Here is a 16,696-nt window from a genome sequence, read left to right as displayed (position 1 = left end):
GATGATGTCACTGAGACTCAGAAACCACCAATCCTGAAGCCTGTGCTTCTTGTTATGAGAGATACAAGGGAGGCTGGAACCAAGGGGCTGCCTGGTGGGGCTGTGACTATGAGAAGGAGCCGCCTGGGGGTACTGGAGCCATGGAGATGCACGTGCTGCAGTAGAAGCTACCTAAGGTGGAGGAAGAGGGGGAGAAATACCTTGGCTTTTCCCCCCTCCCCCTCCAATTTCCCATGGTGTCTCCCTTGGCTGAACCCAGTCAGAAGCCAGCTGATATGGGGCTCTGTGTTAGCTTGAAGGGGCTCTGTACCCTATCAGGATGCAGAGCAGAACACAGAGGCAGCAGGGACTGGATCTGGGGGCACACATGCAAACAGCACAGCACCCTCACTTACATCATTGATTTGATGTTTTTAATGAATCAGTTCTGCCTTCTACTTCCTTTAATGTGTAATCTGACCTACCACTGTGCTCTTGCTTTCTTGGTATAAATTTATCTCCATCTTCCTTTTCATGCCATTCTATTGACTCCTCAGCTTAACCTGTCTGGTTTTATGGATTTAAAGACTAGATCTTCTTGCATTCCATAAAGGATGGCACACAGGGCGCACAATGTTTCAGATTTTCTTCTGGATATTTTGATGAGACGTACAGATTTCGTCTCTACTCTCAGGATGCTATCTCATTTTTCTTCTTCTGCCCTTCCCCACGATGAATCCATTAATTTTTTCTGTATTCATCTCTGATTAAGGTGAGATCCAGACACAAGGTCTGTCAACGTGCAGGGGAAGTCCATGGTCCCGTTCTTTGTTCACCTGTGAGATGGTGGAGGGGCAAAGTGGAGGAAGGCTGGCGAGGGCGATGCCCAGCCTGGTGACCTGTGCTCCACCAGGAGGCCTCTTCCTCCCACCCTCCCCCCAGCAAAGTAGCAGGTTGCTGTGGAACTCAGGTTCCTCAGTTTCCACCTCTGCATCTCCCATGATGCACTGCACCTCCACAAGCATCCCCTACTGCCTGGTGGACTTAAACTATTTGTCTGTAATGTCTGCCTGATTGCCTGAAAACTTAGGGCCGTGGAGCAGAGCCGTGTTAACCCTTCCTGACTCAGACATGAGATCTTCCTGTTGGTGCCCTGGATTTGCTTTCTCCCCCTCCCCCTCTTCCTTCCATCCTTCCTTCCTCCCGTCTACATCTTCACAGATATTTTAACATGAAGACAAGAGCAGCTGCCCATTTAAATTGGTAATCATATTACTATTATCATCTCTGGTCCCCTCCCTACCCCAATTTTGTTTTTTCCCTAATCCATTACTGTCACAAGCTCCGGCTTAAGTGGGCTTTAGAGAAGGAGAGAATGAACACGGTAGGCTGAGCTGCAGAGGGAGAGCCAGGCAGGCGTGCATCTTCCCAGCCCAGCCTCGCACCCCACCGTGTGCTCTTGACATGCTGGTATTTCTGGCTTACAAGAGCCACCACTAACATGCCATTTCTGGGAGCACAGTGAATTCCGTCGGCTCCTTTTCTGTGTTGGGAGGAAACCATGCCATTGAAAAGAGCAGTTCACACTGGATCCCTCCAGATCTAGTCTGTCTGTCTTTACATGGTATCCTAGGCAATTCCAGACTTTCCTCAGGCCAACCTGGACCCTCCAGCTACCCTCCCATTGGCCCTCTCACTTCTCTGCAAAATATTCAGTGGTTCCCAGTGACTGCATGCTACCTGGACGTCCCCATCCCTCCCCTCAAGCCCCAGCCCCCAGGAACAGCTGCCCTCCCTCAGTAAGAGCTCCCCTCCTCCAGGCCCCTCCTCCCTGGGTCACGGACTGTGACAAAGTCTTATTGCCTGTCTCTGGGAATTCATTTCCTGTCTCTCCTCTGTTCCACCTCTCTGGGGCTCCCGGGCCCTTCCCAACCCCTCCGCACTGTGCCCCCCTCATGTTTGCCAGGCAGCTGGCTGCCTTCATTATTTTTACGCCAACACAGTTTAAAAATCTCCGCTGCCTCCTTGCCGTCTGTGGAGAAGCGGCTGCCACGTTACCCTGACACGCTGATGGCATTAGGGTCTGCGCACACTCTCTTCAGCTAATGAGGCGGCAGAAAGAAAATGAAGGGGCAAAATCACATGGGCACACTGCTTTCTGTGTAGACGGAGAAATAAAACAAAAGCAAGGAAAACAGAGGCGCGCTACTGCTGAGAGATCCCCCCTCCCACGGGGGCAGCGTGCAGGCACTGCTGTGTAAAGGCAGGGAAGGGAGCCCTGGGTTTTGACTACTGCAACCCCAGGCTCCCCCCACGGAAAACTCTAGGAAATTGGAGTGTGAAGTCACGTTACCTAATTCCGTAATTCGGTAAAAAGAAAACAAAAACTTCAGGTCCATATGTGCAGCGTGGTCAATGCCCAGAAGGAGAGGCAAGACCAGAGGTTTGCGGATGTTTCTAGAATCTGTCATTCTCGCCCTCCACCTCCCATTTCCCCTTGCTCCAGCTACCTGCATCCCTCACCTGGACCGCACGGCAGCCGGGGCTTTCCCAGCAGCCCCCAAGAGAGCATGTTCTCTACCCCTGAGCAGAGGAATCACCCTCCAATTCTCACTGGATTATGTCACCTGTCCTGCTTAAGATGATGTAATAGATTCCTATTGTCCTTAAGACAATGGCGCAAACTCTTAAGGAGGGCCCTGCCTAGGGTCTCGCTCTTGCTGTTTCCCCTCCAGCTACTGGGTCATCCCCCACCCCCCACCCCTGCACATACTGCAGAGTTCCTTCTGCCCCAAGACCTTTGCACCTGCTGTTCCTGCTGCCTGGAATGATTTCCCCTCCCCCCTTCACACAGCTAAGTCCCCAGTCTTCAGATCCAGAATCGCTCTATAAGCCCTCGAGGGAGCCTCGGACTCGCTGTTCAGCCAGGTCTGGCCCCTCGTTTGGTACCTTCAAGGTCTGGAGGGCCTTGGCTTTGCAGCTTTTCACATCACAGCAATTTCCCAGTGGTGTGTGTGGTTGTCTGAGTCAAGGTCATCTCACCCACCTGACTGGTGCTCCACGAGGGCAGGAAATACCCATGCTCCGGTTCAACACTGTACCACCATCACGGGAGCACAGCCGCTCCCTAGAAATGTTTGTTGAATGAATAAGTGCTTAAGGGATGCCTGTGGGGGAGAGCTTTCATCACTGGTGTTGGCCTGGCACTTCCCCAACTCCTGGGCAAATCTAAGTGTGAGTTATTTATGACTGCCCAGGTGAGGGGCAGAAGGAGAGAGGCACGTGAGCAAAGGCCTTTATCCCAGACCAAGCATCCAACCCACAAAGTCAACTACCGGCAGCTAGTCTGGATCCACCCTCGTGTGCGTTTCTCTGCCCTCCTGCCCGCTCTCCTCCAGGCCGGGCCCCCTGCGTCCCGGCAACTTCCAGAATTCAAACCTGGCTGCATCCTGACATCGCACCTGCACCTGCCCTCGCGCCCCCACCTGACTCTGGCGTTAAGTAGCGGTCAGCCAGGCAGAAAGGCCTGGCATTGTCCACATGCTTTGCTTTCCCAGCCGTGACACCGCTTTGATGTTTGCGGCATCGCAGTGCGCGCGGCTCCGACGGATGCTCCGAGTCCGCCTGCTGCGGCGCTGGTGCCTTTGTCTGGGCACCGGGGAACTGTGATTTATGTCATAAGCTCGCTGTGAAACCTTTTGCCTCAGTAATTCTGAGCTCCGTGGGTGTCTCTTTACATCTATTTAAAGCACGGCTGCTGCCCACGGCCGGCGTGCTCTGTGACATTCCCCGGTGCCTCTGTGCATGCCTCGCCATGGCGCTGAGTCTTGCCTGCAGAGCATCTTTGTGGCTCGTTTCGGCGTGTTTGCTGCGCGCTCCACGGGGCTGCTGCGCGAGTCGGGTCTGCGCTTTGATGTCCCGCGTGCTGATTAGACCCCTTTCCCGGTGGAGCACATGCAGGGGGTCTGGATGCTGATGCCACATTTCCCGAGTGTTCGCCCTGGTTGTCCTGGGGCGAGGCCAGAGCCTCACAGGCACTTGTACGTTGGCTTGGAGGATGTCCAGGTTGGTAGTAAACGCGCTCTTGCCAGCAACCTGCTCCTAGCCGGGGGCGCCGGGGGTGGGGTGCTGGGGGCAGGGGGCTGCGGACCTCCTCCGCACCGCCCCCTGCCCCCCCCCACCCCGAGGTGTGGGCGGGTCTCAGCGCAAAGACATCGGAGGCCCGTTTCCAAAGAGTTTAACTGCAGCGCCGTGCCCCGGAGTTGCTGGAATCCCCTTCTCTCATTCAACAAACTGACTCAAGGTTCCCTGCACTGTGCTCTGTGAAAGCCTCAAAGTATTAAGATTTCTCAAAGAAACTCCGGTTCGTTCCGCAATGGTGTGGAACTGCTGGGAGATTCAGCATCTCCCGGAGCCAAGCACCTCTCGTGGCCTCTGGGTCCCCGTTGTAACTAACTGTCCCCAGACCCAAACCCACAGCCACCCCGCACCCCACCCACTGACCTGCTCCATTCCTGTGTGGCTGACAAAGGATGTCATGAGGGGATCCCAGGACAGGGCCCCTGGAGGCCCAAAGGGGAGGCACTGGGCTTTGCTCTGCATCTCTAGGTCAGGGTGGGGTGATTCCCACAGCCTTGGAGACAGAGTTCAGGTGCTAGAAGTCCTGTCCCCCAGGATGATGCCTGTGGGGCTGCACCTCGGTCACTGAAACCTGGACAGAGGTCTCTAAAAATCGAATGCCTTCGAGGCTAACGAAGGATTATTACTGGTCACCACTGAAATATACTGATTTTTTTTTTCTTTAAAAGAATTTGTCCCAGGTGTTTTTCACTGTTGGGCATCATGGAAAGTCTTGTTTCTTTCTCTGTTGTTTTGTTGTTTCTTGTTCATTCTTTATGCAGTTTCACACCATAAGGGTTGAAGGGTGCATCTTGGTTTAAGGCACACACGGTGCGAACTGGAGGGGTGGTAGGTCTCCATTTTATCGGTAGATGAACTAAGCCTGCTGATATTGGGAAACGTCTAAATGTAAATCATGAATATAAAAGGGAAGTGTTATAGAATACAAAAAGGCTACGGTAGGGAAATCACTACATTAGCAGAATGCCTCAAGAGGATGACTGGAAGATGGTGCAAGACTTGGCATAAGAAACTTGTCATAAAGTTTGTCAAGTAAGGAAACACCCAGGGAATTGTCTGGGTGGATTTTCCATTTCTCACCTGTGTTTTGAGAGACAAGAGTTTTACTCTGTATGCATCTGGGATGCAAAGTTAGCATTTGAAAGAAATGTGTGAATCTCACTATTTCAGACCATCTAGCTGTTGTCCTTTTAGGATAACAGCTTTTAGTGTAAAGCTTATCAGGCCAAACACGTCTCTGGCATATGACTGGTGAGTCTGGGATAATTTTAAAATTTAGCACAGCCAATTTTACATCGAATGGAATGACCTCCCTTCAATGAAGTCTTTCGGGGGAGGGCAATCGCTTATTTTAACTAGTGTCTTGGGAACTTTCCTTTTGGAAACATTTTGTCTTTATTTTCTCTGATGAGAAATGTTTATTCTCCATCTTTATCATTTCAGTGCAGATCTGACACGTGGAAAGGCGACAAGCAGCTCAGAGCCAAGTCTGCAAAGTGGGGTTGAGGTCCCAACACAACCTTGACCCTGAACAGGGCATTTCACCTGATTGAAATCCAGGTAAGGGAATGTCAAGAACCTGATGTATTTCACAGGCGTGTGGTGAGGACTGAATGAGAGAAATCTGTGAAGTGCTATCATTAATCCTATTAATAAGGTGGATGGTCACATTGCGTATTTCATTTCAAGCCAAATACCAGATGCGACAAGAGACTGATTTCATTGTTCATCAATTACACCAAAAGATAATCTGACAAAATATTTTGAGCCATGACGGCATCATAGAAACAAGTGCCTGGCGTCCCCAGGTGACAACTCTGCAAGGTCTCACTCGAGTACGCTTGTTGACCCCCCAACCTTTCCGTTTTCTAGTGACTCTAGACAGGGTTGCCCAGCCCTGGCTCCTCAAAGTGTGGTTCCAAGACCTCACCCTCCTCTCTAGTCTTGCCAGAAATGCAGACTCTGCCATCCCCTCCTGCGGGATCAGAATCTGCATCTGGACCAGTCTCCAGGGGGGTTCCGGGCCCCTGAAAGCCTGAGAAGCGCTGAATGCCCCCCGGCGGCAGGCCGGGTGCCTGCGCTGCCAAGTCCTCGTGGCCTGTCCCCGACCCCCTCTTACCTTGGGGAAGGCGTCGGGCCACACGGTGGGGGAGCCGTGGTTGAGCAGCGCCTGCAGCGTGCGCTGCGGCGCGGCCTCGGGGGCGCAGGCGGCCGTGTGCAGCACTCGGGCCAGCGGCGACGCACCCCCGTAGTCGAGCGCGCCCGCGTCGGCGCCGTGCCGCAGCAGGAGGCGCGCCAGGCCGTGGCGCGCGTGGCCGCAGGCCTTGTGCAGCGGGCTGCGCTCGTCCTCGTCGCGCGCGTCCGCCGCCGCGCCGCACCGCAGCAGCAGCGCGCACAGGCGCAGGCAGCGCGCGTGCTCGTCGGGCCGCCGCGCCGCGCCGCACGCCGCGCTCAGGGCCGTCTCGCCGCGGGCGTTCCTCGCGTCCACGAGCGCCCCGCGGCCCAGGTAGAGGCGCGCGTGCTCGTCCAGGCCGTGCTGAGCCGCCACGTGCAGGGGCGTGTCCAGGCCCGCGCCGCCCGCGCGCTGCACCGAGGCGCCGTGCTCCAGCAGCGCTTGCGCGCACCTGCGGGGAGGCCAAGGTCAGTCACCCGGGCTGGGCCCGGCGGACGCCCCGGCACCGGCGCCCTGTCTCCCCCAGCCCGGCACGCCCTGCCAGCGGATTCCGGCGCTTCGGACCCCCTCCCTCCCCACCGCGGGTGTTGGCTCCTAAGACAGCCAGGACAGGAATCCAGGTCTCCCGCGCCCAGGCTACAGGAGTTCAAACTGAGCTGGAAAAAAAAAAAAAAAGATTAAGGCAAACCTGGGGGTACAGGTTACCAAATGGTGGCAACAGCTAGGAACTTTTCCTAAGAACCCACGCGCCGCGTTAATATTTACCTTGTAATTTGTAACTACTTGGTGCTACCCTGGAAGGTAATGTGGTTCAGGTGACGGTGCTGGAAACACGAATTACCCGGGCTCTTTGTCACAGGTGGCAGTTGAAGGGTCTGGGAGTCAGGGTTCTAAGGAGGGCCCCTTAGGCCGTCGGGCTCTTTATCAGCCGGCAGGTACCTGCGCTTTGGCAACGGTGTGAGGCAAGGGTTGCCTTACTCCCTGGGAGGGAATCTATCCATCCCTCAAGACACGGACACAGAATGGCACTGGGGTGTCCTCAGACAGCACTGGATGCATGGGCGAAACCCGCAGCCATGCCCAACTGTGGGACTATCTTGGTTTCAACCAAGCTCTCCTTGAACAGACTGTGGATTTTGGTTGCTAAATCCCACGATGGTGTCCTGGGGTTTGTAGGCTCCCATGGGACACTGTGGTCTCCCCCGGAGGTGGGTGTCTCCTGCTGCTTCCAGGTCCATCAGGTGGATCCCAAGACTGTCCTCTCGCAGGAGAGCAGCTTCCACCTGGGAGAACTCCAGGCCCCTCACTCCAAGCCCAGGTGGTAGTTGCTGACTGGGCAGGCCCATGCTGGACGTGGGGCCTGACACTGGTGGGGAACTCAGCCTGGACCAGCCTGAAAGTAGGACAGTCTCAGAGACCCTCCCACCACCCTCCTCCATCTGCTGGCCCTTGTCCTTCACGGGCACTGCCAGAACACCAGCCCCACTTCAATCCCCCACTCCCGGGTCACCTCCTGGACGTTGCCATCAGTGTGTTTATTCCACTTTTGGAGTCTGACGCGCCAGCATGCTGACTTCACGGCGTAAGGCTCTGGTCCGTCTCGCTAGCCGTCCTGTTGGTACTCTACTCATCTCTGCTCTGTTGAGACTTGGGTCATCGGCCCCTGGCTTTCTCAGCCCTTCCTGGCTTCACTTCCTTCCCTGGGCAGCCCTCCACTCTCTCTTCTCGGCATCCTCAGGTCCCTTGGGTTGAGGGGATGTGGCCGTCCCGTGCGTCAGTTGGCCACATTTTCAGCTGGGAACCCAATCATCACCTACCCGCTCTTCCCCGCCTTGGCTGCAGGGTGCTGCTGGAGGGAGCACCATCCATGGAGATTGGCCTCTGGGCTCAGCTGGTCCTCAGGGCCCTTTGGTTCTACTTCCCAGGGCTGAGCACCATCTCCTCCTTCCTTGCCCTTTACTGGCTGTTCCAAATGTTGGCCACTGTCCCCAAGAGGTCCTATTTCTACTCTCCTCCTTCTCAGCAGTCTACCCCTGCTTCACTCAGAGTGCACGTTCTCCCAGGAACTGTCGTCCTTCCCGCCTTGTGCCGCTGAGTTGACCCCCATACCTGCGTCTACATCTGCGTCTACACGATTAGCATCTGCGTCTACACGATTGCCCTCTCCTACTTCCATAGGTCTGAGGAAAGGGCTCCCTCCGGATCTTCTTGCCCCAGGTGTAGTCCTCTTCTGCTTCCTTGGGGGTCTCGCTCTGGGCAGTACTTGCTCTTCGCTTTCCCCCTGTCCCCCACCCCCTCTTCAGTGGGCCACTCAGCCCCGTCGATTCCATCTCTTGAATAATCACCTGAACTGCTTCCTCCCTCCATCCCCGTTGTCACCGTCCTTTGTTGAGGCCCCCAATCATTTTTTTTTTTTTTTTTTTTTTTTGCGGTGCGCGGGCCTCTCACTGTTGTGGCCTCTCCCGTGTGGAGCACAGGCTCCGGATGCGCAGGCTCAGTGGCCATGGCTCACGGGCCCAGCCGCTCCGTGGCATGTGGGATCTTCCCGGACCAGGGCACGAACCTGTGTCCTCTGCATCGGCAGGCGGACTCTCAACAACTGCGCCACCAGGGAAGCCCCCCGCAATCATTTTTTGCCTGAAGCTAATGACAGTCTCTTAATTTGTTCCCTGTGCCAGTCTAACAAGCTCCATACTACCCAGAAAGAGCCTTTCCAGTGTGAATCGTAAGACCTGTGTCTGCTGAAAACCCGGAGGCTCCTCCTGGAGGTTGAAGAAAGCCCAGGCTCCTTTCCGCGGGACACAGGACACCGCGTGCTCCAGCTTCTGTGGGCCTCACCAGTTTCATTTCCTGATGCTCCATCCTGTGTTTCCATCCTACCTGACCAGGTGTGGTTCTTAGGACACGTCCTGTCTTTCCTTCCTCTTCCTCTGGGTCACACCTCTGTGTTGTCATATTCCTCGTGCCTAAGTGTCTGGGCGCAGCCTTTGTCACACTGTGTTTCAAATGTTCGCCGGCACGTTTGATTCCTCTCTTAGACGGTTGGCTCCTTGGGTGTAGAAATGGGGGATTATTTATCTCTGCTTCTCCGCGCCGAGGGCAGGTCTAGCCCACTGTTGGTGTTCCCTGAGAGCACGTTGCACACATGCATTTCGTTAATGAACATCCTCCGGTTTTCCTTCGTGTGGTGGCTGTCTGTCCTGTTCTTTACCTGACTGGGGCTCTGATCGGGATCCTCTGGGGGTTTCCAGGCCGGAAGCTGCTGCCCTTAAGTCCGTTTACATTTCTACCCAGGGACTCTCAATATTTTAAATCCTCTCTCTGTATTTCTCTAGCCTCCATATCAGCAGTATCTTGGGAAGTGGTCTGTCTTGGGTGGAAGATCTTTACAAACAAGTACAATTTGATGTGAAATGTCCTTTGGGACGATAACCAGCTTAAGAGAAGATGCAAATTTGACAATCAGAGTGCTTCAGATCTGCTTCCTCCTTGCCTCCTTGGGAGGAATTTTGAACAGTACCGCAGGAGGTTAGAAATCAAGGGTTCCGTCTCATTTTGCCACTGAGCCTGTGTGCGCTCACAAACAATTACAAAACATTTTCTTCTGCTCTTTTTTTTTTTTTTTTTTTTTTTTAAAGCAGCCCAACCTCTCTGAAGAAGCCCACCGGGGAATATAAGTGGGTCTCTTTTCCACGTCCACAGCCTAACAGGCTGACGGCCAGGTTGCTCTTTGCAACAAAGATACCTTTCAGAAGAATGAGGACGCTGGCCCACCCTCTGGAGGGCTGCAGATGCCCTTTTCATTTTTAATGGAGAGCTTCTAATTGGCTAAACCTTGGTACTTCCTTAGAGCAGATAATGATGTAAGTTGCAGACCACAGGCGTGAGAAAAAAACAACACAACAAATTGACTGGGGCACATAGCTGCTGGCACACACTGGGCAGTCATTAAAAATGAAGTTGTGGGAACCTGTTTAATGACACGGAAAACTATTTGCAGTGGTCCTGTGAAAAGATCGGGTTACAAAACCGCATGGAACACTCCCATTTAAAAAAAAGAGCAGGTGTGTATGTGCATATGAAGAAAGCCTAGAAATACACAAGCCAGCGAGTTTACCTCTGGATAATGGGGTGATGGTGCTTTTGTTTCCTTTCTGCCTGCCTGTATTTTCAAATTCATTTCCCAAAATGAATCAGAGTTGCAATTTGACAGAGGGACGACAACAGAGGTTACTTACTAATAACAAAACCATCCCCCACTGCCACAGCAGCATCTCTTGGATTCTAAGAATGTCAGCTCAGCTTTCCAGCTTTCCAGAATGCTCTCAAATTTTCCATTGATCTGTCGAGGCGTAAGCAACGATCTGGGAAAGCACGTATGGCAGTGCCTCGGAGAAGGCGAGTCGAGAGGAGCGGGTGGGGGTGGGTGGAAGGCCCTCGGGTCTAAGCAGAGCAGTGATAACAGTCTTGGGGACCTGCAAGACCTGACCTTGTATGGGTCAGTGTCTCCAGTCAAGGAAGAGGTGGTCCAGCGGGGAAAGTACCACCCAAGATTTTGCAGGACTGTGTGGGAAACCCAGCTTTGGCCAAGCGCTTTCCTCCCGGGGAGATTTTGCGAGCAGGTTTCCTGCTATCCTGATAGACACAAGAAGGAGGGCCTGGAGCCAGTGTAGGACAGTCGCTGTCGGGAACCAAGGGTAAGTTCCCATATGACGATGTCAGAATGACTTGTCTCTGTCTTACGAGATTAAGGAGATGCTGTGTTGTCTGAAGCAACTTGGGCAAACACTCCCCACCCCACCACCATCCCTCATCCCTGTCTTTGATAATGATCGAGGTGACAAGCTGTTATGGGGCCCAAGGTTGACAGCACACAGAAAAAGTGGCTTGAGCCAAAAGGCAGGAGTTAATAGAGATGAACCCATCAAGGGCTGTTGAATGAATGTCATTTTAACTTATTTCTAAAGAGGGAAGTGGGACTCTGAGCCTACGTCCCGCACACCACTCCCAGCCACCTCCAGCATCTTCCCGAAGCGCTGGCTTTCCCACTCGCCTTGCAGGTGCAGAAAGGTGCCGAGTGCCTCAGCCCGGGCTTCCTCACTGCTCACCTCTTCCTTACCCTTTCGCACCACCTGCCAAGCCGCCCTGCGCCCCATGAGACAGAGCCAGCTCCAGGCTTTCGTTCTCCCACGTCCCTCCTCACCATCCGTCTAGTTGCACAAAGCCCTCAAAAGTGGTATTTCACAGCCTCTGGTTCTGAGCTGGACGGTCAGTGCATTCCCCAGCACATGGTCTTTTTATTTATTTTTAGAAGAATGTTATCTTTGGTCCTTGCAACAAATCTGTGTTGTAGGTGGAGTTTGCAGGGGGGGGGGAAATTGAGGCTTAGAAGAAGACCAGTGATTTGCATAGGGCCATCCAGCCCAGAGGTGGCAGAGCAGAGACCCTGGCTGCTGTGTGTGGCTTACTTCTCAGTCACTCTACCGGCCCGGCTGCTCTTCCCGTTGGTACTATTTGTTAAGCACCTTCTATGAGCTGGGCATGGTACTAGGCAGTTCCCGTAAGTTCTCTCTAAACGTCTCATTCATCGGCTCATTCGATAAGTAGAGAATTTCCCCCATGCTCTGTACGCCAGCAGCTTGTCAAGGCGAGGGGAGCGTCTCTTCTCTGAGACGGATTCCTGGACAGAATCACTGATAGAACCCTGAAGGCAGCAGAAGGCCAAGGAGGTCTCCTGGCCCGTGGACCTCGTGCTATACAACAACACACAACAGGAACCTGCTGCTCGTGCAGTCCTGTGGGCACCTCTGCGCCATAGATTTCATTCTCCCTGGTTTTCAGTGAAGATGTGTTTGAGGAGTCAGCAGTGATCTCAAGGGTGGGGACCTGGGATGTGATGGTGACGCCACAGAACATGCTGCTTGAGATGTGAACCCCAGCTACCGCTGCCTAAGAGAATGAGTCAACGACCTAACGATGGTACTGAAAGACAACAGTGACAAAGAACTACTAAACGTGAGGCGAAATTCACAAAGATCACTTAAAGTTTTTCGAGGGGAAACAGACATTGCTTCTAAGCCCTTTGTCAGGTGTGCTCAGCATCTGTCTCCTGAGCGACGGTTTCAGTGGCTGGAAGTCGCCAGAGTCCTTGGACAATCCTTCACTGTCCTCCTCCCATGGTTGCTGCCCGAATCCCTTCTGACAGACGGGAGGGGCTTCGCGCCTGGCAGTGTGCTCAGCGAGAGTAATGGGTGTCATGAACCAGTCTTGTTGAATCATCATTATGCTGCTTTTCCTACTCGGAGTTGACGCAGAGGCAGACTGGCTGGAGACGTGTCCCCGGGGCAGGGTGGCTGGAGCCCAAAGCCTGGGTCTGCTGGTGGGGGCAGGCAGATCGGCTGGATGCTGGGCAAGGCAGGAATGGGGGGAGGCAGGGGACAGAGGGGAGAGACCTGGGAGGAAAACACAGCCGTGCTTTCCATTGAAAGGAGGCTCCCTGTGTGGATCGACTCCCCAGCTGGCTCCAAATGAAGGGTGGGGAAGCCGCTGCCCCGACTTTGATGGAGGAGTGGCTCCACTTGGTTTCCCAGGACCTTCTGCTGAGCCTCTCCTTGGGGGACGTGCCACCTGCCCCTTTCTGCTCTGTATTTTCTTCTCCCTCCCTTTCTCCCGGGATGCTAAGCTGTGAGACGATCAAGCATAAAGGTTTACAATTGAAAGGGCTGATGTGAATGGACAGATGCTTAAGGGTAGTGGGGAGATGGAGAGAGAACTTGCTGGCCATTTCCATCCTTGCGTTTTCCCTTGGAGCAACAGCTGCCGTTTAATTTGCTTCGGAAGTGTTGGACGGTTGTGGCCGCTGCGGGTATTTTCGGCAGATTCTCCCCGGACAGCGAGTGAAATTCTGCCTTTTGGGGGACTGAGGACTGATTTAGGGAGCAGACTTAGAGAAGTTATAGCTCCACTGTTTGCTTCACTTGCCCTTGAAGGAGTATCTGACTTTCTGGAAGCTTCACCAGCGTCCCCTCCTCAACAAGAAATGGGCAACCTTTCTCTCCTTCCCCGGTCCCAGCACACTGGATGAAGAGGGAGACCCAGAGGCATCAGAGTGAGGTGAAGAGAAGGCGGAGGAAAAGTGAAATAAAAGACTCTACTCTCTTTTTAGGCAGGGATGAGGGTGAGGTGGAGGGGGAAGCTGGGACTTGTATGAGAGAACAGTTTTATATGCAAATATTTTTTAAGTCAGGTAAATTTGCATACAGAGAAACGCACAGGTGCAGAAATCGGCAAAGGAATACAAGTTTGTAACCAACATCCCAGTCAAGACGTAGCATATTTTCATCTCTCCAAGAATCTCCTTTGTGTTTGCTACCAGCCAGTCATCACCCCCACAGGCAACCATGGTTCTGAGTTCTCTCACCATGTTGTGTCTTTTCTAGAATTTTCTACTTTTTTGTGTCTGGCTCCTTTAGCTCCACAGAATGTCTTTGACGCTCATCCACATTGTTGCATGCGTGAGTTAACTCTTTCTGGTTTACTTCTGAGTCATATTTAATTGTATGGACTTACCATAATGAAAAAATTCCTTCTCCTTTTGATACTGATGGGCATTTGGGTATTTCCATTTTTTGGCTATTATGAATAAAGCTGCTATGAACATTTCAATGTAAGTCTTCTTGTGGACGTACGTTCTCATTTCTTTTGGATAAATATCTAGAAGTGGAATTGCTGGTAGGTGTATATTCAACTTTAAGAGAAACTGCTGAACAGTTTTCCAAGGTGATTACATCCTTATACACTCCTAACAGCAGTGTATGACGTTTCCGTTGCTCCACATTCCTGCCGGTGTTTGGTGTTGTCAGTCTTTTTGACTTTAGCCACCCTCACGGGGGTAACGTGAAGCATATTTCCTCATGGTTTTAATTTGCATTTCCCTGATGACGAATGACGTTGAGCACCTTTCCATTTGCTTATTGGCCATTTGTATATCTTTCCTGAGGTGTCTGATCAAGGATTTTGCCCAGAGGGTGAAGGTTTGATTTGGCCTGGATTACCTCTTTTAATTCCTAACAGCGAGTTGTCTGTATTCAAATAGAACTCGGCAAGTGACCAGAAAGCTGAGGAATCTGCCTGAGATGCCAGAAGTGGCAAGGAAGGAGGATAAACCTACGATAGAACATGTTTACAGGTCGTGATTACAGATGAGCAGAGCTACTTTCTGACTATCGGCAGTTTTTGAAAAAATTAGGTTGACAAGGGAGGAGCTATCTCTCAACATCCGTCTCTCTTATAGCACTTGGCTTTCAAACCTGGCTCTGACAGTTTACACTGTGCCACTTTAACGGCAAAACATGGGCTGTTGGTGAGCCTCAGGTTTCTCACCTGTAAACTGGGGATAACATGCCTTGCAGGCCTGCGGGGAGGATTATAGCACGTAAGACACTTGCAAGTGCTCAGAATGTGAAGTTCTGGACTTCCCTGGTGGTCCAGTGATTAAGACTCCGTGCTTCCACTGCAGGGACGCGAGTTCGATCCCTGGTCAGGGAACTAAGATCCCACGTGCCGCCTGGCAGAAAAGGAAAAAAAAAAAAGTGAAGTTCTTCTACAAATATCAAATCATACAGTGGGAGTAGCCCCTAATTGACACCTTGTTCTTTAATATTCCTTGAGATGCCTCAAAGTCCTGTTGAACCAGACCATGTTTTCTCCCCTCCACTTGAACAACGATCAGTCACTCATCTGGGATGTGGAGAGTGGACCGTTTAGTGGAATATACATCGATGCTCATGAGCTGGAACCTCATGCAAGCAAACCTCCTGTTATTAGGCAAAGGCTTTTGGGGTTGGGGTGAGGACTCAGAGTAGTTGTCCCTGTTCAAATCCTGACCAGAGAGTGCCTTTCTTTCCTCGGAAAGAGTCATACTTCATTTCTCTCTGCCCAGATTTCAACCTGCCAGGTCTGAGTTAGAAAAGAATTGTCCAATGATTTTCTTCAATAATTTTTTTCCTCCCAAGATAATTAGCTGCTTCCACAAGTCCAATTCTGGCTTACGAATGAATTTTTATTTAGTTGAATTGACACAACTGGGACCAAGAAGTAAACCTGCATGCTTTTTAACTAATACGTTTGTAAAGGAAGCAAACCCTCCTCACTTTTGTTTAAATCAAGACAGCTTTAGATGAGAAAAAGAATCAGGACTCTATTCATTCTTTTCTCATTTCAATTATCTCAGAATTTTAAAAAGGTCAAGGAGAGGAATCTGATAATAAATAGGGCGAGGCTGGCATGCAGGCTAGTAACGTGAAGACAGTAACTTTACTGGAACTTTTCCTTTTGGGAAAATCTCTTCAAAAGGCTCCTAGATTAAAGCTCCGATATCCCTTTTTGTGTGTTGAATTCTGAATTCTGAAGCTTGCTGGTTGGAAGGAAGCACAGATAATTTTTTTTTAAATCCCAGGAACTCAGAGACTCAAAGGTTTTAAAGTCCTGAACCCATGGAGAATTGCTGACTAAAAGGGGATGCAGCAGAACTGGGTCCCTAGGTGTGGAGACCATTGTCATCAAGAGTAAGAAAATGAAGTGGCTCTGTATGTAGGTCAACGACCCCCTCTCTACTGTAAGGTAAAAAAATTAAGGATGACCTAAAATCTACTATGTATAAAAAGGTTCTGGAGAAAGTAGCTCTTTCCTGTCAAAGTGATAATGTTTATACTACTTGAAGCCAGACCTCCTCGGAGTCTAACTTTAGGGGGACTCTTCAGAGCTGAAAAGCCGTAGTCTAAACCTCAGGCCCTCTCTGACATCTGTTAACTTTTATCCTTCAAGGTAGTTGGCTATGTTATTGTAGAGGTGTTCAAGGGGACCCGCCAGCATCTTCCATCAAATCATTGATATTCTAAGTCAGCTGTTGCATAGTTCTGCCTGAACTTCTGGTGTGTTCATCGCATATCCTAAACTTTCCCCCAATAACGTGGGTTTAACTAAGTCAAGACTGTCAAATGAAATCACCAGGGAGAAGGAGCCATGTAGAGAGACATAAGGAGACAGAAGAGAAAATGAGAAGAAAAAGAACAAAGAGGAAGAGAAAGACGAAAGAAAAGAGATTTTAAAAGCCCCATGTTAATACAAAGACATTTTAAAGGTCTTTCTTTTTTTTGTTTTTGCGGTACGCGGGCCTCTCACCGCTGTGGCCTCTCCCGTTGCGGAGCACAGGCTCCGGACGCGCAGGCCCAGCGGCCATGGCTCACGGGCCCAGCCGCTCCGCGGCATGTGGGATCCTCCCGGACCGGGGCACGAACCCACGTCCCCTGCATCGGCAGGCGGACTCTCAACCACTGTGCCACCAAGGAAGCCCTAAAGGTCTTTCTTTATTAAACAATGTGCTAGATGTGAATGATTTCTGAA

At 51.8% G+C, this 16,696-nt stretch overlaps 1 protein-coding gene across 1 annotated transcript in view; it reads right to left on the bottom strand.

Moving 5' to 3' along the window:
* The window catches only part of ASB18 (ankyrin repeat and SOCS box containing 18), a 63,731-nt gene that overhangs the window by 10,510 nt on the left and 36,525 nt on the right, over positions 1-16,696 (bottom strand). The window contains exon 4 of the mRNA XM_032637788.1: positions 6,239-6,743. Coding sequence (XP_032493679.1) covers positions 6,239-6,743 — 505 coding nt within the window. The remainder of the gene's footprint in view (positions 1-6,238; positions 6,744-16,696) is intronic.

The sequence above is a fragment of the Phocoena sinus genome, chromosome 7 (assembly GCF_008692025.1).
Source record: "Phocoena sinus isolate mPhoSin1 chromosome 7, mPhoSin1.pri, whole genome shotgun sequence".
NCBI lineage: Eukaryota > Metazoa > Chordata > Mammalia > Artiodactyla > Phocoenidae > Phocoena > Phocoena sinus.
The sequence above is the reverse complement of the archived record's forward strand: the minus strand, read 5'-3'. Positions and strand labels throughout refer to the sequence as shown.